At 41.7% G+C, this 27,448-nt stretch overlaps 1 protein-coding gene across 1 annotated transcript in view; it reads left to right on the forward strand.

Moving 5' to 3' along the window:
• The window catches only part of LOC126108209 (ankyrin-3-like), a 116,132-nt gene that overhangs the window by 17,455 nt on the left and 71,229 nt on the right, over nt 1-27,448 (forward strand). The window contains exons 2-3 of the mRNA XM_049913445.1: nt 25,241-25,410; nt 25,534-25,581. Coding sequence (XP_049769402.1) covers nt 25,323-25,410; nt 25,534-25,581 — 136 coding nt within the window. The 5' untranslated portion in view covers nt 25,241-25,322. The remainder of the gene's footprint in view (nt 1-25,240; nt 25,411-25,533; nt 25,582-27,448) is intronic.

Raw genomic sequence — 27,448 nt, forward strand, 5'->3', positions numbered from 1 at the left:
AAGTGTGAAGTTATCTGTGTAATTACATAAACATGAGTCGCTGATGTAGTAAAAAGAATCTTTGTCTCTCTCAGTTAAATGATCAGATAGCTGTGTAATTCTGTGTTAGAGAAATGTGGTACTAATGTGTAAAACTGAATAAGCAAATGCCATATTAGCTAGGGATCTAAGCGCTTGCCACACGCTTAGTACACAAAGTAAACGTGTACCCCCTGAGCGTTAGTGTAATTATAACCTCAGGTGTTACAGGTTACAGCAATGGAATGAAATGTATCACCAACAACCTTCCTTGTATCTTTGTAATTCGAGAATCTTTGAAAAAAATTTATTTAAGTACAAAAATTAATCACTCAAATGCGTGTCCTATAGCTCTAAGCTGTGTGTCTTGCTGTAAGATAATTTGTGTCATTACTTAACGGTAAAAAATGTCCCATGTGTCTTATTTATCGTCGTCCATAAAAAAAGTTCTACAAAAGTAAATATACTTATCTCGTTGTAAACAAAAGTGAAATGCTGTGCATAGAATGTCGTAGTTATTTTATACATTACCGTGACCAAGAAAGTATTGTACTGTGACGTATAGTTGTGCTATGGAAAAGGCTGTCTCCTTTTAGCTATACCACAAAGGTTACTACTAGAACATATTTTACTTTCCAGAAGAATGTAGAAAAACTGTGCAGATATGAAACAGAAATGGCGCAGAAGCAATAATGTAAATTGTATTACTCATTAATAGTGACGTCATAAAATCATGTAGCTGTCAAATAACCTAACAACTGTGTTATCTCTTATCTCTCAGAAAGTACTTTAAATTCCGAATGTCTTTTGAAGTAAATCAAAATGTTGCATTAAAATCTCATTAGCAGTATACACTCTAATTGTGTAAGCCTTATAGTTGTTACATAATCGTGCAACGAGCAAGCAAGAATGTACACACAATAACACTGTGTCGCCTGTTCACTACACAAAAATGCATTTGTAATTACTGTCTAAATATGTTACATAGGTTCTTGACTGGATAACTGACTTCAAAACATTGTTACATGTTAAGACTTTCTAAGTGTGACAGATCATACTAGTAACATGAAGTAGAAATCTTATAGCAATGACTAATTCAGAAAGCAAATTATCTCTCAATAAATGGTTTTACTTGTGAAATGTGATGTAGTTCAAATGGCTCTGAGCACTATGGGACTTAACTTCTGATGTCATCAGTCCCCTAGAACTTAGAACTACTTAAACTAACTAACCTAAGGACAACACACACAGCCATGCCCGATGCAGGATTCGAACCTGCGACTGTAGTGGTTGCGCGGTTCCAGACTGCAGTGCCTAGAACCGCTCGGCCACGGCGGCCGGCTGTGATGTAGTCCTTTACCTTTCCTAATACGCAGAGTTTCAACTTCAATGCAATTATCATGTAGTATATGTCGGATCCTGTAAGGTCCATTGTAAATCAGAAAGAATTTTGGCACAAGTGTTTCTTCTTATGTGACAATGAATGATCTTAAATGAGAACTTTCTGACCAATATAGAGTTTCTTTGCATTTGCTTCACCGTTTAGTTTTCTCCTTTTGTCTGCAGCAGAATTTATATTTTTAATAGCCAAATCAATTATGTCTTTCTGTCGAAGTTAACGTGTATTCGGAAAAGGTAAAAGCTCTCGGATTTTGTTCGGTGGTTCATCATTCTTCAGCACAAGAATAGGTGGTAGTGCAGGGGAGTCATGAGGCATTTCATTCAGCACGTTTTGAAATAAGTGTAAATATTTGTCCCAATATTGATGCTTTCTGTGACAATAAAGTCTGCCAAGCTCACTAATGTCTTTCATGATCCGTTCCGAAGGGTTACAATGTGGTGAGTACAATGAAATAAAACTGGGTTTGATTTTATGATTCCGAAGCATGCATTACCAAACCGCAGATCTGAATTTCGCTCCGTTATCTGAAATGACTTTAGCAACGTGTCGAACTTCAAGTAAGAAATTTCTGTCAAAGGCATTGGATACAGACCATCCAGTGGCTTTACGTAACCGTTTGAAAGAAATAAATTTTGAAGTAAGTTCAACACTGACTAAAACATACAAAAATCCATTTGATGTTCTGACAAGGGGTCCCAAGAGATCAACAGCAGCAAATTCTTTTAATTTAGAGGGAATGATAGGAAACAACGGAGTACGATGTGAGGTGGTATATGGTTTAGCTTTTTTACGAAGTTTAGAAATAGACAAGACACTTCGAATTTTCTTTTCCATAGTTTAAAATAACAAGTCGTCCGAAGAATATGATAACATTGTCATGGGCCAAAATGTGCGTCCCCGAAATGAATGTACCAAACGACCTTATTGACAAATTCGTCAGGAATGCAAAGTACGCATATCTAGTCATCAACAGTGCAATGTTTGAAGAGTATGTTGTTTCTAACCAGATAATAATACCGAATCTGTGTGTGTGTGTCTTTTCGTGCCATTTACTTTTGATGTCTTTCCAAATCGAATCTTTATCTTGTTAATGAGCTATGTCCTTTAAAGATGTGATGCTAAAGTTCTCAAAGGCGACTTTCTGAATGTAAAGAATACTGAAATTTTTCTTCAAGTTGGTTTCTGCGCTACTTTTCTCAAGCCCAATCGGTGCACGTGACAGTGCGTCCGCAACAATGTTCTCCTTGCCAGGAATGTAGACTATTGTGAAGTAGAACTCTTGCAGAAACAATGCCCAACGTTTTAACTTGTCAAGATTTAATTTTGTATACATAAGAAATTGTAATGCACGATGATCACTGTATACTTTTACGTGTTTACCAGAAAGAAAGAGACGGAATTTGTTGAATGCCAAACGATAGGTAAAGCTTCTAATTGAGTAACGCAATAATTATTTTCCGATTTTGTTAGCACGTGGCTAGCAAAAGCAATGGTTTCCTGAATAATAGTGTAATTTCCTATGGCTTCTTGAAGTAAATGAGCACCAAGACTGACTTTAGAAGAATCTGTGCTAAGGCAGAAGTCTTGTGACAGATCTGTATGAGCTAGTATTGGGGCGTTAAGTAGCGCTTCTTTCAAAGAATTGAATTCCAAGTGTGCCTGTTCGTCCCGGTTCCAATTCTAATTTTTCCAGTGAGAGAACAAAGTTTTGGTGTTACTAGAATTTGCATATTCAGAAAACGACGGTAAAAGTTCACGAGACCTGGAAAAATATGGACATGTTTTCTTGTGGATGGAACTGGAATGGCTCTGATTGGTTCTAACTCTTCAAGATCCGGCTGAATGCCTTCAGAAAACAATGTGTCCCAAAAAATTCACCTTTGTCCTATCGAATTCAGACTTTTCCAAGTTAACTGTAATTCCAAATTCTGATAAAATACGTGATACACTGTTGAGGATGTGATTATGTTGTTCCCATGACGCATTTGCTGTTAGAATATCGTCGACATATAAGGTGATGTGACGTTTTAAGAACTCAGGTAATATGGAATTTAGCCCACGAATAAATGCTGCTGAAGAAATGTTCAAAACCAAAAGAAAGTTTCCGAAATTGATAACAAAAGCCGAAACAAAGAAAGTGTGTGTATTTTCTACTTTCTGGATGAAGTTCGATATGATAAAAGCTGTATTTGAGATCAATACAGGACAACACTTTTACACCATTAAAATTTTGAAGAAGTTCTTCCAACATATGCGGTCTGTCTGTTTCAGGAATGATGATAATATTAATTTGCCTCAAATCTAAGACAAGTCTGATCGATCCATTTTCTTCTCAACAATATGTAATGGATTGTTGTATGAGCTTACTGCTGACTGAATAATTCTCTCGTCAAGCATACAATATATTTCTCTTCTAACACAGTCCCTATAATGTGCCGAAATTACATATGGCCTAACACAAAATTTAGTATGCTCACGAACATGAAACTGATATTGAAATCCTTTGATGGTTCCTGTTTTGTGAGTAAAAGCTGTGGAATGTGCTTGTAAAATGTCAAGAAGCCCCTGCGTATCAGCGTCACTACATTTCTCAATTGTTTTAATTTTGTTCTGAATTAAGTCATTAGTCTCGAATGTGTCGTCGATATCATCCCTGTCAATACTTGCAGAGTGATTGTTAGTGTCAAGTTCCTTCAAAAGTTCCGAACTGTTGTCTGTCAAAAGGTAATACCGCTTAATTTCGTTGTCATGGTTTGAGAGCCAATCTTCAAATTTCAATGCTATTGACTTACGTTCTTTCTCTAAACTTATTTCAGCATCGTGAAAGTTTAAGATTGCTTCATATTCATTCAAAAAGTTTACTCCCAATATAATGTCTGTCGACAATAATGGAACGATAGGAAAGTTCATAGTGAATCTGCGACTGTGACAAAAGAATTCTAAGTTGGTTTGTTGGCATTCATCTACACCTTTTCCAAAAATTTCACCTTGTAATTTAATCTTGCGTAATGGAAGTGTGGGGCAATCGTTCGATTTGTTGCATTTGCTAAAAGCTGTTTCACTAATTCATGAATGGGACTGCAGGAGACAAGCACTGCAATAAATTTTACGTCATTTACTATAATGTGAATTACGGGATATGCAATGTTGTTTTACGTCGTGTTCCTGGAGTAAGAAGTCCCTAAAGTGTTTCATTTTTACGTAATTAATAGCCATGGCAGCTACACCGTCAGCTCCATAAGTACGTTTTGTCGCTGTCAGCGGTGTCAGTCATTGTCTACTGTCTCTTTGTTGTCGTGCATCGCTATTGGAATTTGGAGATCTAACCTCTACAATTTCAACTTGTCGAGAGGGCCCTGCCCTGTTTTAATCACTCCAGTTTTTCGTAAATTCTGGTCTGTTGTTAAGACTATATCGTCTGTCATGATGTAGGTAATTTCTATAATTTCTTTCATGTCTGTCACGTGATGGAGAATTTCTCCCTGAATTGTAACTGCGTGGTGTGCTGTTGCATCTGAAGTTATTCTGTCTCCCTTCATAATAATTATTTTGGTTCCCACATTGTCTGTTTCTATGATTATCTCTGTCATAGTCATTGCTGCAGAGAAGTGATCTTTCCCTGTAATTATTATTTCTCTGCCAACGGTTGTCATAAGGGTGGTGTCTGTTTTACTCACGATCTGCGTTGTAAGAATAGCTTTGTCCTGTCTAGTTAATATTTCTGTTGTCACGGTGTTGTGACGGCTGTGACCTGTAAGTGTTGTTTTCCTGGTTTTGCGTCCCGCGACTGTCACTGCCAATTTCCACTTCTTGTAAGAGTAATTGAAAAGCTTCTTTGCAACGTCCTGCCAAAATAATATGTCTTAAATGTTCAGACAATTTGATTAAGCGTATGCGGATGAGTTCTGAGGGGCTGTATGTATTTGTCTTCAAAATATTTGACAAGACTGGAGAATTCAGATTGTTGAAAGTCTTTCATCATTATGATGCTATGTTTTACTCGGTCTTGAGTATCTTGAGACCTATATGTTGAGAGGGAAGCATGATAGAATTCTCCTTCAGTGTGACAATCGCGAATGACCAAACGCATTCTTACAGCAGGTTCATTTTCCAAATAGCCGCACATAAATTCCAATCTGTGCTCTAATGACCAGCTGGGAGGAAAACAATGAGAGAATTGATGAAGCCACGCTAGAATAATGTCATTGCCGGAATTTTTAAATGTTTTGAATTTATGTGTAGTAATGAACAGCTTATAGTCAAAATCATTATGACGGCGAGTCGCATATCGGGCATTGTCCATCGCAAATTTTGATGCACCTTGCCACTTACTTTCACAATTTCCAAACTGCCCTGTGCTATTATTTTGTGGCTCTTCGTATTTCCAAGTCCCTCTTCCTGTGTTGGAGCGCGAGTCTCCTCTGAAACATGCAATTCTTGTATTACCTGTGTCAACTGGTCTTGTACCTCCCGGATTTCTATTTCGTACTGTGTGTTGATTTGATTCTGATTTTGTTTAAATTTCTTAATTTGTTCATACCCTTCTGTGTCAGTGAAGGCTACCGGTATTGTGTCATTCAGATTATCATGTATCTTTGTAGATAAGTTAGTGAACTGATCCGAAAGTTCGGCTACTTTCTCCGATAATTAACTAATTTCTTCCCTGTGTTTTTCTCAACTTAGTTTTAGAGTATCTAATGTGTTCTTTAAGTTTTCCTGAGTTTTTGCAAGTTGCGTAACCGAATCGGTAGATGCAACTGAGTGAATTTTAGGCCGAAAGGTGTCGTGATTTTCATGAACAATAGTTTGCAGTTGTTTTATAGCTGCTTCGTGATTCTGTAATGCATTTTCATGCCGCGAAAAATAGTTTGAAAATTATAACAAATTTATGTTTTTACGTCATCACAGACTTTTTGACATTTAGTTACGATGTTAAGTAACTCAGCAGTTAAATCTTTGCATGTTTGTTCAAGCGTTGTGTCTAACTATTGAAGCTGTTCCTGTGTTGGTGTCTGATTTTGTTCCATTTGTTGCTGTGATTGTTTTTGATTTTGTTCCATTTAGTGCATTAATTACAATAACAATGTATTAGTGTCTGGAACCTGTTCTTATATGCTTTTCGGCAGTGCATTTGCACCGGAAACATTCGCATTTTGAAAAGCAGAAAATCTGTCTTGACTTAACTGAGATAACGGTGAGGACGCAAAATCTACGGTATGTAGATTTTGTAGATGTCCTGTAATTTCGGATTCCTGGAGCGAGCTGTTGCCGGCCGATCGATCGACAATACTACCCTGTTCACTAGCTGTTGCACTGTCTACACCCTTATTTATTACCTGCTCCGCTTCCCTATCCACAATTACCAAATTACTATTCAGAATATTTGTTAATTCATTACACGGTGGCGCTAACACACTACTCTCGTCTTCACTGTCATTTCTCAATTTACTTTGCAGCCTAGAGTTACGTTTTTCACATGCCATAACTGGCAAAATATTTCACACGATAACCCAGAGAAGGCCAATTTGGAGAGCAAAATAAGAAAACACATTAAAATTGCGCTGAAAATAATATCCAATTACTTGCAACGGCGGCTGCGAAATACTTGGTGCAAATCTACATGCATTTCACAACTGTTTTAATGTACAACAATGGAAAACTACAATTACAAAGGAGATTCCCTCTACAACTGAGCGCTAGCAATAAACAATAACTACACTAATTACACAAACTACAAGAAAAAAATGGTTCAAATGGCTCTGAGCACTATGGGACTCAACTGCTGAGGTCATTAGTCCCCTAGAACTTAGAACTAGTTAAACCTAACTAACCTAAGGACATCACAAACATCCATGCCCGAGGCAGGATTCGAACCTGCGACCGTAGCGGTCTTGCGGTTCCAGACTGCAGCGCCTGTAACCGCACGGCCACTTCAGCCGGCTACAAGAAAAAAATCAGAAGGTTCCAATGAGGTATCCTCGGCTAAGGGTCGACATATGAAATTTCCCCTTTGTATGTAAAGAATGACAGTGCTGGAAAAACTCTTACGTTATTTGATTTTCAAACAGCTAAGCAAAACTCAACGTACTCAGACAGTTTTCTCTTTACTTATTCTAATCATCACTAAACTGACATATAATATTTTAGCGTAACGCAGTCTGACATTCAATAATCCCTACAAAAAAATAGGCCTGACTAACAATAACTAGTACCTTTCATGAATGACTTATCTCACAAATATCTTCGTTACTCGAACTACTGCAATACAGCGAGCGCCAATACTGTCAGCTAAATAAAAGATTGTAACTACTGAAGGCATTAACTACTGATACGCATAGTGAGAAAATGAAAGATTTTGATAGAGAACAAACAATGTAATTACCTTAATAGTGTTCAAAAGCCATATTCATGACATCCAGTCTTACAAATTTCCTTTTTCTGACGGACACACGTCCAGATCGTCCTCTCATAGTAACATCTCAAAACTCCGCCATCTCTCTCCCCACATCCACCACTGCTGGCGGCTCACCTCCAACTGCCAACGCTACGTGCTATTCAAGTCCAACTCCCCAGCGCTACACTAGCGAACATTGCAACGATGAGTCCAACCAGCCACGTACTGCACGTAGCGCAGTCAGCGATTTTCATACAGAGCAGTACGTGGCGTTACCAACATAAAAACCTAAACAGACGTGAATTATTTGAAACAGTTAACGCAGAAAAGGGAATCAGAGGTCATAAAGCAGTTACTCCATCGATGACTTGAGCCGTAAATAGGAATATTAAAAAAGGGTAGGAAGATTTTTCTGTTTAACGAAAGTGACCGATATAGACTGGGAGACTCAAACGTTTAGTACGGGTGGCAGGGACAAAGAATCGAGTGAAAGTTTTTTAAGTGCATTATCTGAAAACTACCTCGAGCAGTTAAACAGAGAACCAACTTGTGGCGATAACATATTAGTCCTTTTCCTGACAAACAGACCCGAACTATTTGAAAGAGGTAACGCAGAACAGGGAATCAGCGACCATAAAGCGGTTACTGGATCAATGATTTCAGCCGTAAATAGGAATGTTAAAGAAGGTAGGAAGATTTTTCTGTTTATCAAAAGTGACATAAAACAGATTTCAGAGTACCTGACTGCTCAACACAAAACTTTTGTCTCAAGTACAGATTGTGTTGAGGATCAGTGGACAAAGTTCAAAACCGTCGTGCATTATGCGTTAGATGAGTATGTGCCAAGCAAGATCGTAAGAGATGGAAAAGAGCCACCGTGGTACAACAACCGATTTAGAAAGCTGCTACGGAAGCAAAGGGAACTTCACAGCAAACATAAACATAGCCAAAGCCTTGCAGAAAAACAAAAATTGCAGGAAGTGAAATGTAGTGTGAGGAAAACTATGCGAGAGGCGTTCAATAAATTTGAAAGTAAAGTTCTATGTACTGACTTGGGATAAAATCCTAAGAAATTTTGGTCTTATGTCGAAGCGGTATGGGGATCAAAACAAAATGTCGAGACACTCTGTGACCAAAATGGTACTGAAACAGAGGATGACAGACTAAAGGCCAAAATACTAAATGTCTTTTTCCAAATCTGTTTCACAGAGGAAGACTGCACTGTAGTTCCTTCTCTAGATTGTCGCACAGATGACAAAATGGTAGATATCGAAATAGACGACAGAGGGATAGAAAAACAATTAAAATCGCTCAAAAGAGGAAAGGCCTCTGGACCTCTTGGGATACCAGTTCGATTTTACACAGAGTACGCGAAGGAACTTACCCCCCTTCTTGCAGCGGTGTACCGTAGGTCTCTAGAAGAGCATAGCGTTCCAAAGGATTTGAAAAGGGCACAGGTCATCCCCGTTTTCAAGAAGGGACGTCGAACAGATGTGCAGAACAATAGACCTATATCTCTAACGTCGATCAGCTGTAGAATTTTGGAACACGTATTATGTTCGAGTATAATGACTTTTCTGGAGACTAGAAATCTACTCTGTATGAATCAGCATGGGTTTCGAAAAAGACACTCGGTTGAAACCCAGCTCGCGCTATTCGTCCACGAGACTCAGAGGGCCATAGACACAGGTAGATGCCGTGTTTCTTGACTTCCGCAAGGCGTTCGATACAGTTACCCACAGTCGTTTAATGAACAAAGTAAGAGCATATGGACTATCAGACGAATTGTGTGATTGCATTGAAGAGTTCCCAGATAATAGAAAGCAGCATGTCATTCCCAATGGAGAGAAGTCTTCCGAAGTAAGAGTGATTGTAGGTGTGCCGCAAGGGAGTGTCGTGAGACCGTTGCTATTCACAATATACATAAATGGCCTTGTGGATAACATCGGAAGTTCACTGAGGCTTGACTGATGACCTCCGATGTCACGTCCCATAGTCCTCAGAGCCATTTGAACCATTTCAACCAATGAGGCTTTTTGCGGATGATGCTGTAGTGAATCGAGAGGTCGTAACAATGGAAAATTGTACTGAAACGCAGGAGGATCTGCAACGAATTGACGCATGGTACGGGGAATAGCAACTGAATCGCAATGTAGATAAGTGTAAGGTGATGCGAATACACAGAAAGAAAGATCCTTTGCCATTTAGATATAATATCGCAGGTCAGCAACTGGAAGCAGTTAAGTCCTAAAATTATCTGGACGTAGGCATTAGGAGTGATTTATAATGGAATGACCATACAAAATTAATCGTCGGTAGAGCAGATGCCAGACTGAGATTCATTGGAAGAATCCCAAGGAAATGCAATCCGAAAACAAAGGAAGTAGGTTACAGTACAGTACACTTGTTCGCCCACTGCTTGAATACTGCTCACCGGTGTGGGATCCGTACCAGATAGGGTTGATACAAGAGATAGAGAAGATCCAACGGAGAGCAGCGCGCTTCGTTACAGGATCATTTAGTAATCGCGAAAGCGTGACGGGAATGATAGATAAACTCCAGTGGAAGATTCTGCAAGAGAGACGCTCAGTAGCTTGGTACCGGCTTTTGTTGTAGTTTCGAGAACATGCCTTCACCGAGGAGTCAAGCAATATATTGCTCCTACGTATATCTCGCGAAGAGACCATGAGGATAAAATCAGAGAGATTAGAGCCCACACAGAGGCATACCACGAACAACACGAGACTGGAATAGAGGGGAGAACCGATATAGGTACTCAAAGTACCCTCCGCCACACACCGTCAGGTGGCTTTCAGAATATGGATGTAGATGTAGACAGCCTACGTACACTATGTCAGGTGAGAACAAAAGCATTTTATGGCTTCGTTCTGGACAGCTAAGAAGCGTGAGGTAGTGCCGAATGTTATTTCATTCTCTTTAAAGATAACTGACATTTGAAGCTACATTGTTTCTCTGCTCGTCTCTTTTTACGTCTGAAGTCCCACTGCTCACATAATTGCAGTTTACTTGGACCAGATGTCTGGCCAGTGCTGCTGCTAAACCTGTTGTTCTGCATTATCACGTAGTCTAAGCGGAGGTAAACGTAGCATAAAACGTATTCTTATGACCGTACTTGATTGTACTGGACACAGCTTCGGTTCCGCTCCACGTGATAGCTCACTGTGTCCAGGTGTAAACACGGCTCAACTCGGCTCACGCTGCCCGGAACTCTACAGCCTCGTTTCCGGCAGCTCGCGGCCTTCTCAACGCGGGAAGTGCCAAGGGTAGAGTCAGGTTCAAAATGGTTCAAATGGCTCTGAGCACTATGGGACTTAACGTCTGAGGTCATCAGTCCCCTAGAATTTAGAACTACTTAAACCTAACTAACCTAAGGACGTCACACACATCCACGCCTGAGGCAGGATTCGAACCTGCGACCGTAGCGGTCGCGCGTTTCCAGACTGTAGCGCCTAGAACCGCTCGGTCACACCGGCCGGCCTAGAACCAGAAAATGGCGGTCTGTTGACGGATAAGCCGGCGTCTTGTTAGGAAATTTGCGTGCTCGGCGCAATGCTGTCTCACAAAGCGGGTTACTTCACAGTGATCAAACGCTAATGCTACACTGTCCTTTCATTTCTCACACAGAGTCACTTCTCACTCTAAACACGCTGTACACAGATTGTTTCATAGCACTACACACGCGCACACTATCAGCTGACGTGAGGCGCATTTAGTGCACCGAAACTTCGCACCTGCATCCCTCTATAACGAGTGGGGTGCTTAGCTCAAGTAGAGGACAGGGGTCTCACTGTTATACACTGCACATCTTTGGGAGGCGCAATCCCTCCAGAAAAATGAAGGCAAAAAAGTGGGGAAGGGAAATCTAGAGTGATAAAGTTACATCGAATTTTAGGTTTTTTACTATCGTTATTTTTTGTATTGCATTTTCTTATCAGGCCATTCTCTGCGTTATGTAAGTAATCCTTCACTGTCTAGAATGTTTGGATTAACAGGTACATTTCAGTTTTCCGTTTAAATAGGTTTGTATTAGCAATTTCCGTGGTCTCCTTTGGAAACCTAGTGTGCAGTATTATTCCTTTTTTCTTCCTAAAGGCAAGTTCCGTCTTAATCCTGTTCCAGCTCTTCGTGCAGTAAAAGCGAACGTCATCTTTGATGTGTACATCTGGTTTCTAAATGTACACACACAGTGCACTTAAAACCCCAGTGTTTTGGACAGATCTTTGCAATTACCTCGAGTACAACGCTTGGTTATTGATGTGATGCCATTTTTCTGCAGTTTGAAAATTGTGCTCGTATTTTGTACATTTGATTCCCAGAAGAGAATATCATAATTAATAATTCAGCGTACATATGAACTGTATGTAACTAAAAGATGCTGGCTGTAATACACTGATGCGTCGAAGAACCTGGTACACGTACCTGGTAACGTGCAGGGCTCCCGCGAGTGCGCAGAAGTGCCGCAACACGACGTGCCACAGACTCGACTAATGTCTGAAGTAGTGCTGGAGAGGATAGACACCACGAATCCTGGAGGGCTTTCCTTAAATCCGTAAGAGTACTGGAGGGTGGTGATCTCTTCTGAACAGCACGTTGCAAGGCATCCCTGATATGCCCAATAATGTTCATATCTGGAATTGTCCTGCTGGAATTGGCCAAGCCCATAGCAATGCACAACGGACATGAATCGGTGGAGGTGAGCAGACAGGACTTTTACGCACATGTCACCTGTTACAGTCGGATGTAGGCATATGAGGGGTCCCATATCACTCCAAGTGCACATGCCCCACACTATTACAGAGCCTCCACGAGCTATAACAGTCCCCTGCCGGAATGCGGCGTCCATGGATTCAGGAGCTTGTCTCCGTCCGTCCTCTCGATACGATTTGAAACGAGACTCACCCGACAAGGCTAGAAATTTCCAGTCGTCAGTAATACAATTTCGGTGTTGAGAGGTCCAGGCGCGACGTAAAGCTTTGTGTTGTGCAGTCATCAAGGGTACACAAGCGGGCCTTCGGCTCCCAAGCCCATATCAATCACGTTTCGTTGAATGGCTCGCTCACTGACACTTGTTGATGCCCTAGCATTGAAATCTGCAGCAATTTTGGGAACGGTTGCACTTCTATCAAGATGAACGATTCTGTTCAGTCGTCATTGGTCCCATTCCTCCAGCATCTTGTTCCGGCTGTAGTGATGTCGGAGATTTGATGTTTTACTGGTCTCTCGGTATTCACGGTAAGCTCGTGAAATTGTCGTACTGGAAAATCCCCACTTCATCGCTACCTCGGAGATGCTGAGTCCCATCCGTCGTGCGCCGACTGTAACACCACGTTCAAACTCACTTGAATCTTGACGAAGTGCTATTGCAACATTAGTAACCGATGTAAAAACTGCGTCAGACACTTGTTGTCTTATGTTGGCGTTGACGACCACAGCTCTGAATTCTGCTTGTTTACGTATCTCTGTATTTGAATACGCAGACCTATATCAGTTTCTTTGGTGCTTCAGTGCATAATGATGGCGGGTCTCTAAGGGTATAGTGTGCTGAATACGTTACCTCGCAAGTACCTTTGGCTGTTCAACTGAGAATCAGTATTCATCCCTAGACGTTTTCCATTTGTTAAATTGTCTATAGAGGTGCCATCTACATTTAACTGAATAGGATCACTTTCACTCTTCAAACTGAAATTCCTGGCGTTTGTTCTCTTTATCTTCAACGTCACTTTATGGCTTATTGTCCGATTGTAAAACTCCTTAAGGGCCTTGTTTTATCCCTCTACACGGAGTTCCCTAGTTTTCTCAGAGACTATAGTATTGCTGTCATCAGCAAAGATATGATTTCTCCATGACTGTCAATAGTGGGAGAGCCATGGGCGTATATCAGGAAGAGTATTGTTCCTAAAATGCTACCCTCACGCACTCCTGTATTAATATGTATTAACTTTGATAAATGTTTTAGTAAGACCTTAGACATATTTGAAGTATGTGTTATCTGCACAATTTTTACCCTGTGCTAGATATGGTCAGAACCAGTCATTAGCTACTGCTCTTATCACTAATGTTTCTAACTTATTTAGTAGAATGTTATGGTTTACAGTATCAAAAGCACTCAAATAATCTGAAAACTGTGTGTCACTCACTCATCTTTGTCAAGAGCATCAAGTTATGAGTTATACTATGGCTCATTCTATACTCCTAATTCTTCGAAAACCAAAAAATTATTTAGTTAAAATGTCTTTCATAAGTGTTTTATATTTTCCAGAGTGTTCATAACAGGGCAATGGGCCACTAGTCTTCTAACTGCCTGCTTACCTATGGTTTTGTAGATGTACAACTCCTGCCTGTTTTAAACATTCTGGAAATTTCCTTGATGTCAAGAATTCGTGTGTATTGAGGGAGCTTGTATACTCTCTATGCAGTGTTTCAGTACACACATTATTACTTCGTCTAATCCTTTTCACCTTTAATACTTTAGTTTTGCATAGTTTTACTACGTCCTTGCTCTGTTGTTGTAGCAACTTTTTGCAGCAGTTTGCAACTTTTTGTAAATCTTTCGGCACCTGCGATAAAGATTTAATAATTCTCGCTCATTATGACTGTTTTTAATGTAACTGAGGCACAGAAGGATTTGTAAAGACTTCTTAACAACTGCGGTTATCCATTTGTTTTTGTGAAACATTTTTAGTGATTTGGGTGCTTTGCAAAAGCTCTTTTGAAAATTCAATTTAAACAATGTTGAGGGTATAGACGATTTACGATTTACATTCGTTCCTCATTACAATTTATCCCAGGTTTTGGTACGCTGCTTCTTTTGGAAAATCTTGTATTTTGATTTCTGATAAATATGTTTCATAAGCTTGCAGTTTTGGGGAATTTTCCATACCCAATTTTACTGTTATTTGACAGAAACGCTCTGATAATCCAAGATCTTGTACAGCTATTTCACACTTTTCTCTGTCCATACTTTTGGCGAGATTATCAATCACTGATGCCGTTGTTGTAGTAACCATTGTTGTACTATTGACCAACTGGGATATCCCAAAACTCTGAAGGATATTTGTGGGGATGCTACTAGATTCTTTTATGATGTCTTCATGTTTATGTCTTCACACAACAATATGTAGACTATTGTACTTGAGGTTTTAGCTAATACTTCTGTTAATTTATTGAGAAACATGTCCAAATTATCACCAGGAGATCGAGACAAACACATACATATTGATTAATTTCTTGGCGTTATGAGTTCCTGTCCATTAAATAGCCAATGTAACAGAGAGTTTTTCTGCACTTACCGTGCTAAGGTCATGTCTTGCTTCGAACTGTGATCATTTTCTGAAATAAATACATGACCCTCCGCCATTTGAAGTAGTCCTACAATAAGAGTCTATCCTTTCATCCAACGAAAATACTGCATGTTCTATATCTGTGACTCTACACAAATGCTCAGTGACAGAAAATATTGTACAGTTGAACGATTACACTCAAGATAAAATTACTGTATTTTATTCTGTGTCTATTGCATGGTTATTTCTTATTCAATCTACCTATCTAATCTTCAACGTCCTCCTGTTGCACCACATTTCAAAATGTACCATTATCTCCTTGTCTGAACTATTCACCCTCCACGTCTCACTTCCAATCACGGCTGCACTCGTAACAGATACCACTAACTGGCACTTAAATTGCCATCAGAACTTAATAGATTCCTTCTTTTCAGTAATTCTTTTCACGATGTTCCAGTCCGCATTTTATATCCCATCTATATTGGGAATCAACAGCTATTTTCCAGTCCGTAGAACAAAGTTTTGCAACTGCTTTTAGTGACTCATTTACTAACATAATTCTCCAGTCAACACCATCTAATTCGACCAAATTTCAGAACTATTGTCACACTTTTATTGACGCTCATTTTACACCCTATTTTCAAGACTGTATTCATTATGTTCAACTGATCTTTCAAATCATTTGCAGTCTGTGACACAATTACAGTTTCGTCAGATAACCTTAAATTTTACATTTCTTCTCCGTTAGTTTTTTATTTCGTTTCTCAATTTGCCCTTGGTTTCTTCACAAGACGATCAATGTGTACATTCAATTACATACGCAATATGCTTCGAAGATACCTTCTCATGTCCTTATAATTTCAGTCCTACTTCTGTACAAGTTGTAGATAACGTTCCATTACCTTTTTTATTTCTAATACAATAAGAAATTGTAAAGAGAGAATTCCAAATCTAGGAACGCTTCGCTCCTCAAATGTGCGGTATATTGCTGCTGGAGGAGGAGAAAATTCTTTCGCAAGCTGCAAATAGAAACAGATTGATATTGTGTCAGATCCAGTGCCTATTCCTCTGCAGAATAATTTCACTTGTTTTTCTTTCCAATGAATATTTATTTCGATATCTGTTGTTCAGACGTTCCCTTGATGAATTAAATAAGGCACCACAGTAAGATCTTCCTCAGCGAAACAATTTTGGAGACGAAGTTTAGTATGTCCACTGTCTGTCAACCCCTTTTCGGTACCATTGCGTCACATAGTGTCAGGACATATGGCTTCAAAACTTCCACTGAATTAACTTTTAGATTTGTTGAGTCATACAGCTTATTGTCTTTTGTCCACGGTATTTGGAAAGAAGTAGAATAGATTAATTTATTTTTCCAGTTATTAAGTTCTGTACTGAGAGCAGGAAACTTCGTATTTTCGTACTTCCAAAAGAATTCACGAATTGACTTACAACAAAGCTTCGGTTCGATGTTCAAAAGACATAAATCCTAAATCCTAAACTGTAAATTTTATTTGCAAATGAGTCTCCTCCATGTCTTCTGGCAGCGGTGTCTGGACGTCGCAAGGCGCTGGCTCCCCTTTACGTGTCACAGAGGTTGGTCGCACACCAGCGTTTTAATGCGCCGGCACGCAGATAAGAAACGATTTATTTCTCAAGCAATTTATAGGCTATTTAGCGGAGTATTGAGTATTGGACTGAACAATCAAAACCGTAGAGCTAATGAAGTTGACCAACACAATGCGATTGTAGTTCAATATTCATAAATATTAATTGATATTACAGAAATATCTGTGAATGTTGATCTCACTTCAGTGTGGATTCAAAGCAAAGTCATTAACAAACAATCATAAATAAAGAGCAGAAGTACAGCGTAAACGCAGAACATATGCTTGCAGATTTCCTTTTTCTCAAAGCAGTAATTATCAAAACTATGTGCAAACATCTCAACAAATTTTGATTCTTTACTAAACACGATGCAAAACATGGTTCACTGCTCACATGCCACTAATAACATCAGCTATAGCAAAGTAATCTATGCTGTGACAATTATTCAACTGTATGAGGAAAATCGCAAATTAGTCACAAACTGTCAGGCGTGCACTCCCTTTACTTAACACGTAAATGTCACTACAGATATTCGACTTCAGGTTATGAGACGTTCGTTATGTCTGCCATCATTGGCGATGATGTGGTGCCCGTGAATAGCGGAATTCTGCACGGCCCGCTGAAGTGTCGGAACTTCGATGCTGTCGATGACCTCCTGAATGGTTGTTTTCAGTTAAGCAGAGGTCTTGGGGTTATTGCTGTACACCTTATATTTAATATAGCCGTACAATGGGGAGTCACGTGTGTTCATATCCGGAGACTATGGCAGACAATCAAGGCTGAGGCCGGGGGCCTCTGGGTACCCAAGATCCAGAATGCGGTCCCCAAAGTGCTTCTTCGGGACATCAGACACTCTCCTGCTTCGATGGTGTCGAGCTCCGTCTCGCTTGAACCACATCTTGTTGATATCAGGGTGATTTTGGATAATAGGGACGACATCATTTTCGAAAACCTTCACGTACCTTTCAGTAGTCACCGTGCCATCAAGAAATATCGCACCGATTACTACGTGACCCGTTGAGGATGGAGAGATTTCTCGATCGCGGAGTACGGATTCTCAGTCCCGCAAATGCGCTTGTTTAACTTATCGCCGAACCCATGCAAATTAAACCGGGGTTTGTCACTAAAGCAAACCAAACGCATGCGGATATTAATTCCCATCATGCCCCATGGCTAACCGCGTAGTTTAAACGTCCTAACGCAAACCGTTGACAAGTTATGGCGATTTTATTTCATTCACTTCAATAATATTCACCCTGTAATTTCATTTCTGCCTTGATTCTCACTAGTACGAAGCTAAAGTTACAACAAATTCTCCAAAATTAATCATCGAAACTTTATTTAGAGTATTCCAAATCCTGCACGAAGTAAAAGTGTGGGGCAGAGCTCAGTGAATTAAGGGACGTCCAGCGCTCTGCAACCACAAACAGTTCGCGTTGACTCGCCGACCAGATCACTAATCAGATTTACCTCTCGTGAGATCAGCGGAACGACACTCCGAGACAGAAATCTGCCGAAACTCGAACGACGGAACACCAAGTACTGAATGAACCGAAAGACGCAAAGAGAACACGCGCAGTGATCCACGCCCTTTCACATTCTCTGTGGCATCGCCCAACACTGACTCGACGTTTAACACTGAGAAATATTCATACACTCCTGGAAATGGAAAAAAGAACACATTGACACCGGTGTGTCAGACCCACCATACTTGCTCCGGACACTGCGAGAGGGCTGTACAAGCAATGATCACACGCACGGCACAGCGGACACACCAGGAACCGCGGTGTTGGCCGTCGAATGGCGCTAGCTGCGCAGCATTTGTGCACCGCCGCCGTCAGTGTCAGCCATTTGCCGTGGCATACGGAGCTCCATCGCAGTCTTTAACACTGGTACCATGCCGCGACAGCGTGGACGTGAACCGTATGTGCAGTTGACGGACTTTGAGCGAGGGCGAATAGTGGGCATGCGGGAGGCCGGTTGGACGTACCGCCGAATTGCTCAACACGTGGGGCGTGAGGTCTCCACAGTACATCGATGTTGTCGCCAGTGGTCGGCGGAAGGTGCACGTGCCCGTCGACCTGGGACCGGACCGCAGCGACGCACGGATGCACGCCAAGACCGTAGGATTCTATGCAGTGCCGTAGGGGACCGCACCGCCACTTCCCAGCAAATTAGGGACACTGTTGCTCCTGGGGTATCGGCGAGGACCATTCGCAACCGTCTCCATGAAGCTGGGCTACGGTCCCGCACACCGTTAGGCCGTCTTCCGCTCACGCCCCAACATCGTGCAGCCCGCCTCCAGTGGTGTCGCGACAGGCGTGAATGGAGGGACGAATGGAGACGTGTCGTCTTCAGCGATGAGAGTCGCTTCTGCCTTGGTGCCAATGATGGTCGTATGCGTGTTTGGCGCCGTGCAGGTGAGCGCCACAATCAGGACTGCATACGACCGAGGCACACAGGGCCAACACCCGGCATCATGGTGTGGGGAGCGATCTCCTACACTGGCCGTACACCACTGGTGATCGTCGAGGGGACACTTAATAGTGCACGGTACATCCAAACCGTCATCGAACCCATCGTTCTACCATTCCTAGACCGGCAAGGGAACTTGCTGTTCCAACAGGACAATGCACGTCCGCATGTATCCCGTGCCACCCAACGTGCTCTAGAAGGTGTAAGTCAACTACCCTGGCCAGCAAGATCTCCGGATCTGTCCCCCATTGAGCATGTTTGGGACTGGATGAAGCGTCGTCTCACGCGGTCTGCACGTCCAGCACGAACGCTGGTCCAACTGAGGCGCCAGGTGGAAATGGCATGGCAAGCCGTTCCACAGGACTACATCCAGCATCTCTACGATCGTCTCCATGGGAGAATAGCAGCCTGCATTGCTGCGAAAGGTGGATATACACTGTACTAGTGCTGACATTGTGCATGCTCTGTTGCCTGTGTCTATGTGCCTGTGGTTCTGTCAGTGTGATCATGTGATGTATCTGACCCCAGGAATGTGTCAATAAAGTTTCCCCTTCCTGGGACAATGAATTCACGGTGTTCTTATTTCAATTTCCAGGAGTGTATTTAAGGCTGTCCCTCATACGTACTTTACATTAAATTCAAAATAATCTCAAAGTTATCACAATCACTTTGTGACCACTCAAAACATCAGCTGTGTGGTATTACCTAGCATATTAAGAAAAATGTAAATCATATTTAGGTACGTTCTTCAATACTCTCAAGAATGGTGCTACTTAAATATATACGATTAATGTGTCACTAATTTAAAAGGAGTGTTAATCTGCCATCTGTTCATTTCTTCTTTAAAACTTTACTTGAAGTGCACTTTTTACTAACGCCGATTTGCATTTATGAGTAAACCTAGTATGAAATGGTATTCAACATTAGCTATGGTATACGTCATCGATTATGATTACCTATGCAACTGAGTAACTTAAACTACCATCTTATGTCGTTCAACTGTGGCTAATTCAGAATATTGTCACGTTTACACAATCGTGCTGCTAGAAGACAGATTTTTTTAGTGTTTATGACCGTCTTTAGCTTTGATTTGACACCCTATATGGTACGACACCTCGAAGAGCGAGCTAGTTATTAATTATGAAAGGCCTATCACAATATTCGTAATCAAAAGCATTCCCAAATGTTGTAATAAAAATCGCAAAATTGTGATCCATGTTGCGGTGAGGTCATTTCTTCACGAATATCTCTCTCATATCCATGGTTTCATGATATTGTGTTTAGAAGATTGTCCCGTTTCGAGCCACCGTCAGTTGCCGACACTATACAGGCAGTATCAAAAATAATCATCCTATACGGCACACCCATAATTCTGAAACTAGTAAACAAATACAACTGATTTTGTTTTTTTATGAACGGGAAATTCAAAGGTTTTTTTTCATACCTTCTCATAGTTCTTCAGTATGCCGGCCTTGAGAAGTACGGCAAATGTCAACGCCGTATTCAGATTGTTCCCATACTACAGCGAGCATGTCTCGAGTTACACCGGCCGCAGCTGCTGTTATGAGATTTCTTAGTTCGTTCACTGTTGTTGGTAATGGAGGCACGTTAACAGAGTCTTTCATAGACCCTCGCAAGAAATAATCACATAGAGTCAGGTCTGGTGACCTTGGGAGCCAGTTATGTAAGGCTGAAACATTTGGTACAATGTGAACGATCCATCGTTCAGTAATCCTTTGATTTAAAAATTCCCACACTTGCAGATGCCAGTGTGGCGGTGCCCCAGCCTGTTGGTAAATGGAGTCGTTCGAATCAGTCTCCAATTGTGGGATGGGAACGTTCTCAAGCATATCGAGATATGTACTTCTGGCAACAGTGATCTCGGAAAAAAAAAGGAAAAAGGAAAAAATTGGTCGTACTCCTTTCACCGTGAAAGTGCACAAAACACATCCAATTTTGGAGAGTCGCTCTCATGTTGTACAACTTCATGTGGTTGCCCCGTACTCCATATTCTCACATTATGGCGGTTCACCTTCCCATTGAAATGGAATCTTGCCTCGTCACTAAACACTAAGCGTGGCAGAAAACTGTCATTCTCCATCTTCCCAAGAGCGAAATTACAGAACTCCAAACGTTTATGTTTGACACCTTTACTAAAAGCTTGTATTAATTGACTTTTGTATTGTTTCGTGTGTAAACATCGAAGCAACACACGCCAGACGGACATCGGGGACATTTTGAGCTATCGATTTGCACGGTGAACGGATTTCTGACGACTTCTTGCGAAACTACGGCGAATGCGTTCGATGTCTGTGTCAGACACTCGGGGATGGCCAGGCGATTAGCCTTTACACAAAGAACCTGTTTCTACGGATTGTTCGTGCCACCGTCTAATGCTCTGTGCTGTAGGAGGATCCACACCATACCCAGTACGAAAGTCACGTCCAACGGTTGTTACTGAACCGCACTGCGCAAAACGTAAAACACGAAACGCTTTCGGTTGTCCCGACACCATTTTTACTACAACTGAGGTGGGCGCTCACTCCTGCAAACAAGCGGGAACCATGTAAAGCTCGAGAGTTTGCTCTTTCCTTCAGTGTGTTGTTCACGCACATATCTTAAATTGCATAATAGTTATGATGTTTTTCAAATGGGATTATACTTTTTCATACAGAATTCGTTTGTTAGAGAGCAGTTTCCCCCGGCATCACACTAGGAAGTACCCGCTGGCGTGTCCTTACCCGCCCAAGACTCGTCTAGCCGGCTGACGCCACTGCTGTAGGCGAGACACGCCCACATCCTCGACCGAGCGAGGTGGCGCAGTGTTCAGCACACCGGAGTCGCATTCAGGACGACGCTTCAACCCCGCGTCTGGCCAACCTGATTTAGGTTTTCCGGGATTTTCCAAAATCACTCCAGGCAAATGCCGGGATGGCTATTTTTGAAGGGCACGGCCGACTTCCTTCCCCCTCCTTCCTTAATCCGATGATACCAATGACCTCGCCGTATGGCATCCTCCCTCACAACAACCCCCCAACCCCCCATCCTCCTCCCCCTCTGCACAGTAGATCACCACGTATTGACATATACACTTCTGCCCATTAAAGTTGCTACACAACGAAGACAACGAGCCACAGACGCGAAATTTATCCGAAAGGAAGAGGATGCTGTGATCTGCAAACCATTAGCTTTTCAGAGCATTCACACAAAGTTGGCGCCGGTGGCGACACCTACAACGTGCTGACATGAGAAAAGTTTCCAACCGATTTCTCATACACAAACAGCAGTTGACCGGCGTTGCCTGGTGAAACGTTGTTGTGATGCCTCGTGTAAGGAGGAGAGATGCGTACCATCACGTTTCCGACTTTGATAAAGACCGGATTGAAGCCTATCGCGATTGAGGTTTATCGTATCACGACATTGCTGCTCGCGTTGGTCGAGATCCAATGACAGCTAGCAGAATATTGAATCGGTGGGTTCAGGAGGGTAATACGGAACGCCGTGCTGGATCCCAACGTCCTCGTATCACTAGCAGTCGAGATGAGAAGCATCTTATCCGCGCGGCTGAAACGGATCGTGCAGCCATGTCTCGACCCCTGAGTCAACAGATGGGTACTTTTGCAAGACAACAACCATCTGCACGAACAATTCGACGACGTTTGCAGCAGCAGCATGGGCTCTTAGCTCGGATACCATGGCTGCGGTTACCCTTGGCGCTGCGTCACAGACAGGAGCGCCTGCGATGGTGTACTCAACGACGAACCTGGGTGCACGAATGGCAAAAAGTCATTTTTTCTGACGAATCCAGGTCTGTTTACAGCATCATGATGGTCTCATCCGTGTTTGGCGGCATCGCGGTGAACGCACATTGGAAAAGTGTATTCGTCATCGCCATACTGCCGTATCACCTGGCGTGATGGTATGGGGTGCCATTGGTTACACGTCATAGTCACCTCTTGTTCGCACTGACGGCACTTTGAACAGTGGACGTTACATTTCAGGTGTGTTACGACCCGTGACTCTACCCTTCATTCGATCCCTGTGAAACACCACATTTCAGCAGGATAATGAACGACCGCATGTTGGAGGTAATGTACGGGCCTTTCTGGATACAGAAAATGTTCGACTGCTACCCTGGCCAGCACATTCTCCAGATCTCTCACCAACTGGAAACGTCTGGTCAATGGTGGCCGAGCAACTGGCTCGTCACAATACGCCAGTCACTACTCTTGATGAACTGTGGTATCGTGTTGAAGCTGCATGGGCAGCTGTTCCTGTGCACGCCATCCGAGCTCTGTATGACTCAATGCCCAGGCGTATCAAGGCCGTTATTACTGCCAGAGAAGGTTGTTCTGGGTACTGATTTCTCAGGATGTATGCACCAATATTGCGTGAAAATGTAATCACATGTCAGTTCTTGTATAATACATCTGTCCAAGGAATACCCGTTTATCATTTGCATTTCTTCTTGGTGTAGCAATTTTAATGGCCAGTAGTGTACTATAGTTTCATTTGAAAAAGAGAAGTTAATCCCCGTCTCCTGCAAAGAATATGAGTATGACAACGGACTATACGTGGCTCATACAGCAGTCTCTCTCATTTAATCAGGTGCAAACATCATAACGATCTCTTAAATGCTTTCAATTGTTTTTGACGTAAACAGTTCAGCTGATCAGCCAGTATACAGGTTGATTTACTAGGATATGCAAGTATTTTAATATGTTATTGTACAAGTAAAACTAAATAAAAAAGTTGATATAAACAGAGATACGCAAAAGTTTAGTTACGGCTAACAAAAGATTTTGCCTGAAATTTAGCTCCTTAGCTAATATGAAGCCATTGCGAAACTGTACAAGTTTAAAATAAACCACTGTTTCGATTCATTTTGTTGTTATTGATGTGGTGAATCTAATAAAATATTTTCCCAGCACGTCTAACTACCGAGACGTACTTACAATTCCTTCAAGGAGAAATGCCCCGGTTGCTCGAAGATCTTCCACTTGCTACTCGACTGCAAATGCATTCCCAACATGACCGCGCGCCTCCACATTCCACCAACCCGTCACTATACATTTAAAAGCAGATATAGATTGGTCTAAGTGCTACACGTCTGTAGCCACTCAGATCGACCGATTTAACACCAATGCATTTTTGTGTATGGGGATGAGTGAAGACATAGTTTATGAGGACAGAGTCAATAGACGTGACGCATTGCTTGCTCGCGTTGTGAGTGCAACAGACGAAATTAAGAACAACCCTGTGAAACTGAAACGAGCAACGAAATCTGTTCGTACAAGTGCAGCTAAATGCATTGAATTCAGTGGAGACATTTTTGAACATTTATTGTGAATGTATTGTGAAACTGTATGTACACTGTACAATTCCCTTAACACTGAGCTTTGGTTTTTCTGGTTTAAGATGAATTCACGTGTGCTATGACACTAAAAAAAGCAGATAATCTGACACGTTCATACAGATTCAGTTAACGTTATTACCATAATTTTTTCCAAAATTAATTTCTCTGCAACTTCTGTTGAAAACTTTGGGCAGTTGTCTGGAATTTAAAAAAGAACAAAATTGGGGCAAGTAATAAATTAAAAATTTTACGGAACTACTTATTTGCTTCTATGGATGTTCTGGAAAACTACTGCAGATACACATGTGGGGCATGTTTTATTAGCTTCACCAGACCAATAACCACAAAATAAATGGAGATCGTGCTTTACTGTAGCCTCGTTCAGTTTTGCGATGGCTTCATATTAGCTAAGTTGTTAAAGTTCAGGCAAAATCGTTTATTAACCGTAACTTGGTAACCAAGCATTTGCGGATCTATGTGTACTTATTTTTTTCTTTAGTTTTACTTGTAGAATAACATATTAAAATATTTGCATCTCTTCGTGAATCACACTGTATTTCGAAACAACGGAGTGGCATCCACCTTGTAAAATTGTGTGATCCAAATTAATTTACTCTACTTTATTTACTAGACAGGTAGTGGCAAAAAAATGTGTTTTGTGCTCACACTTGTTCGTAAAATTTCAGGTTGATCAGCAGACTGCAAGTTTGGCGAGGTTATTTTGAGAGAAAAGTTCCTTACTTGGCCCGACACCTGCGACCTTCCATCATGTTCTGCAGAGGCTTCAGTTGGTTCACCCGCATTTTTGTGGCGGTGGTCATATTTACTGGCTACAGTCACCCAGTTCCCGTTACAGGTAAAAATTTTACTTTGTGCGATTCATAAGAGTCTGAGTATGATAATGGATAACAATTTATTGTGAAATAATGAACAATAAGTTTAATTTTTTTATGGAGATATTTGCGAATTTCTTTTTCAGAATCCTATACCGGAGTCACCTTGCATACTTCAACAACCGACAACTCAGGTAAGTGTTTCATCCGTTACTACTAAAAACACCTCATGGTCCACGGGGTTCATTTGGTGCTATTTTATTTAATCACGGCAGTCTTATCTGGTGGTCTGAGACGTCCACGCCGGCGCCGTGGGGCGGCGGTCATATTCAAATACAGTAGATTGCTACTTGAATATATCCAGCTTTTATTTTTGAAACAGCGATAGATGATGTAAAATAATTCTGCACTAATTTAATCTTAATAATGTGATATCTCCTTTGTTCAGAATGCTGTCTCGTCCAAGGGTCACACGAACTTGTATTCAGTACTGTTCATTGCTCCTGGATGACAGGCAATACGTACGTCCCACGCTACTGCTTTGCCAGTAGCATAACACCCGTGGTATACGCCGGAGTGAACTTGGTCGGGTATCTGCTTTGGGTCACGTTGCAGACATAAGCATACTGCGAGCGAACTTCGCAACATCATTGGGTATCAGTGTGTCATCGCTTTCGGTGTTATAGAAAGCTCCAGTTCGAATGCCATTTAGTCATCACGTAGCGTATACAGGATGGTTTTTGACTCCGTATACAGACTCTAGGGATTGATCGATGAGAGGATACGGAACAAAGAGGTCTAATGAATTTATGTTTGGAAACACATGGTTTCCACACCAGACACAAATTATTGATACACTGTTACAAAGACTGCGGTCTAAAAATCGCTGTACCACGCAACGACAGTTACAGTACGTAATGAAAATGGTTTCCCTGTGCCTCAACGCATGCGTGTATACGTGCAGTAGCGTGCTCCGTCTCTCACGTTCAAATCGGCCAGGCTGCATACGAACAGCGTCATAAGCAGGATCAATACGCTGCTCCAGTGTCTCCACATCTGGAATGTCCTCTGCGTACACGATGCTTCTGAGGTGGCCCCATAACCAGAAATCGCACGGGTTGAGATGCAGTGAACGAGCAGGCGATGCAACTGGAGCCTCTCGTCCGATCCTCCAACCTGGGAAGACACGTTTGAGATGCATCCGGACGTTAATGGCGAAGTGGGCTGGAGCACCATCATAACATAACCATGAGAATCATAAATGGCACTTCTTACAGCAAGACGGCCGTAGGAAATGCCGTTAGTTCCCCTCTGTTAGGTGACGTGGAAGGAAGACTGGTCCCAAAATACGGTCGCAAATTATCCCAGCCCACCCATTCCGGCTACACCGATGATGATGATTTGCTGTCATCGTACCACAGGGGTTCTGCATACTATTCCACAGATGACTGTTATGAAAGTTGAAGATGCCACTCCACGTAAGGCTGGCCTCATCGGCGAATAGGATGGATGACACAAATCCTGCAATCATGGTTGCCTGGTGAAGCAACCGACGACAAAACTGCTGCCGATGTGGGAAGTCTGTCGCTAGTAACCCCTTCACGCGCTCTAACTGATAAGGGTAGTAACAGTCGTCATGGAGAATGTCCCACACGGTCGTCTGGCTTACCCCGTACAGGCCGGTCCATTGCCTGGTACTGACAGTTTTAATCACATTTTTTTCCATGTCTAGTGTCTCTTCATTTCGGGTACGTCCTTCATGATTTCCTGCATGTTTATTTATTTATTTATTTATTTAACCTGGCAAGATTAGAGCCATCAGGCCCTCTCTTACATCTACCCAGGCATTCTACTTATTTTACATTCATACGTTTTAGTAGACATGTTAAACTACATCTAGTACAAAAAGTGAAATAAACAATTAGAAATACATACATATAGAGTTTATATTCGTAGATCATAAGTACTGTTATAATTAGACATTATTGAAGAGACAAATTTTAGATAGGAGTGCTGGCAGCAGGGAGTGTGAGGGAGACTCATGGTGAAGGGAGGAGAAGA

The sequence above is a fragment of the Schistocerca cancellata genome, chromosome 11 (assembly GCF_023864275.1).
Source record: "Schistocerca cancellata isolate TAMUIC-IGC-003103 chromosome 11, iqSchCanc2.1, whole genome shotgun sequence".
Taxonomy (NCBI): Eukaryota; Metazoa; Arthropoda; class Insecta; order Orthoptera; family Acrididae; genus Schistocerca; species Schistocerca cancellata.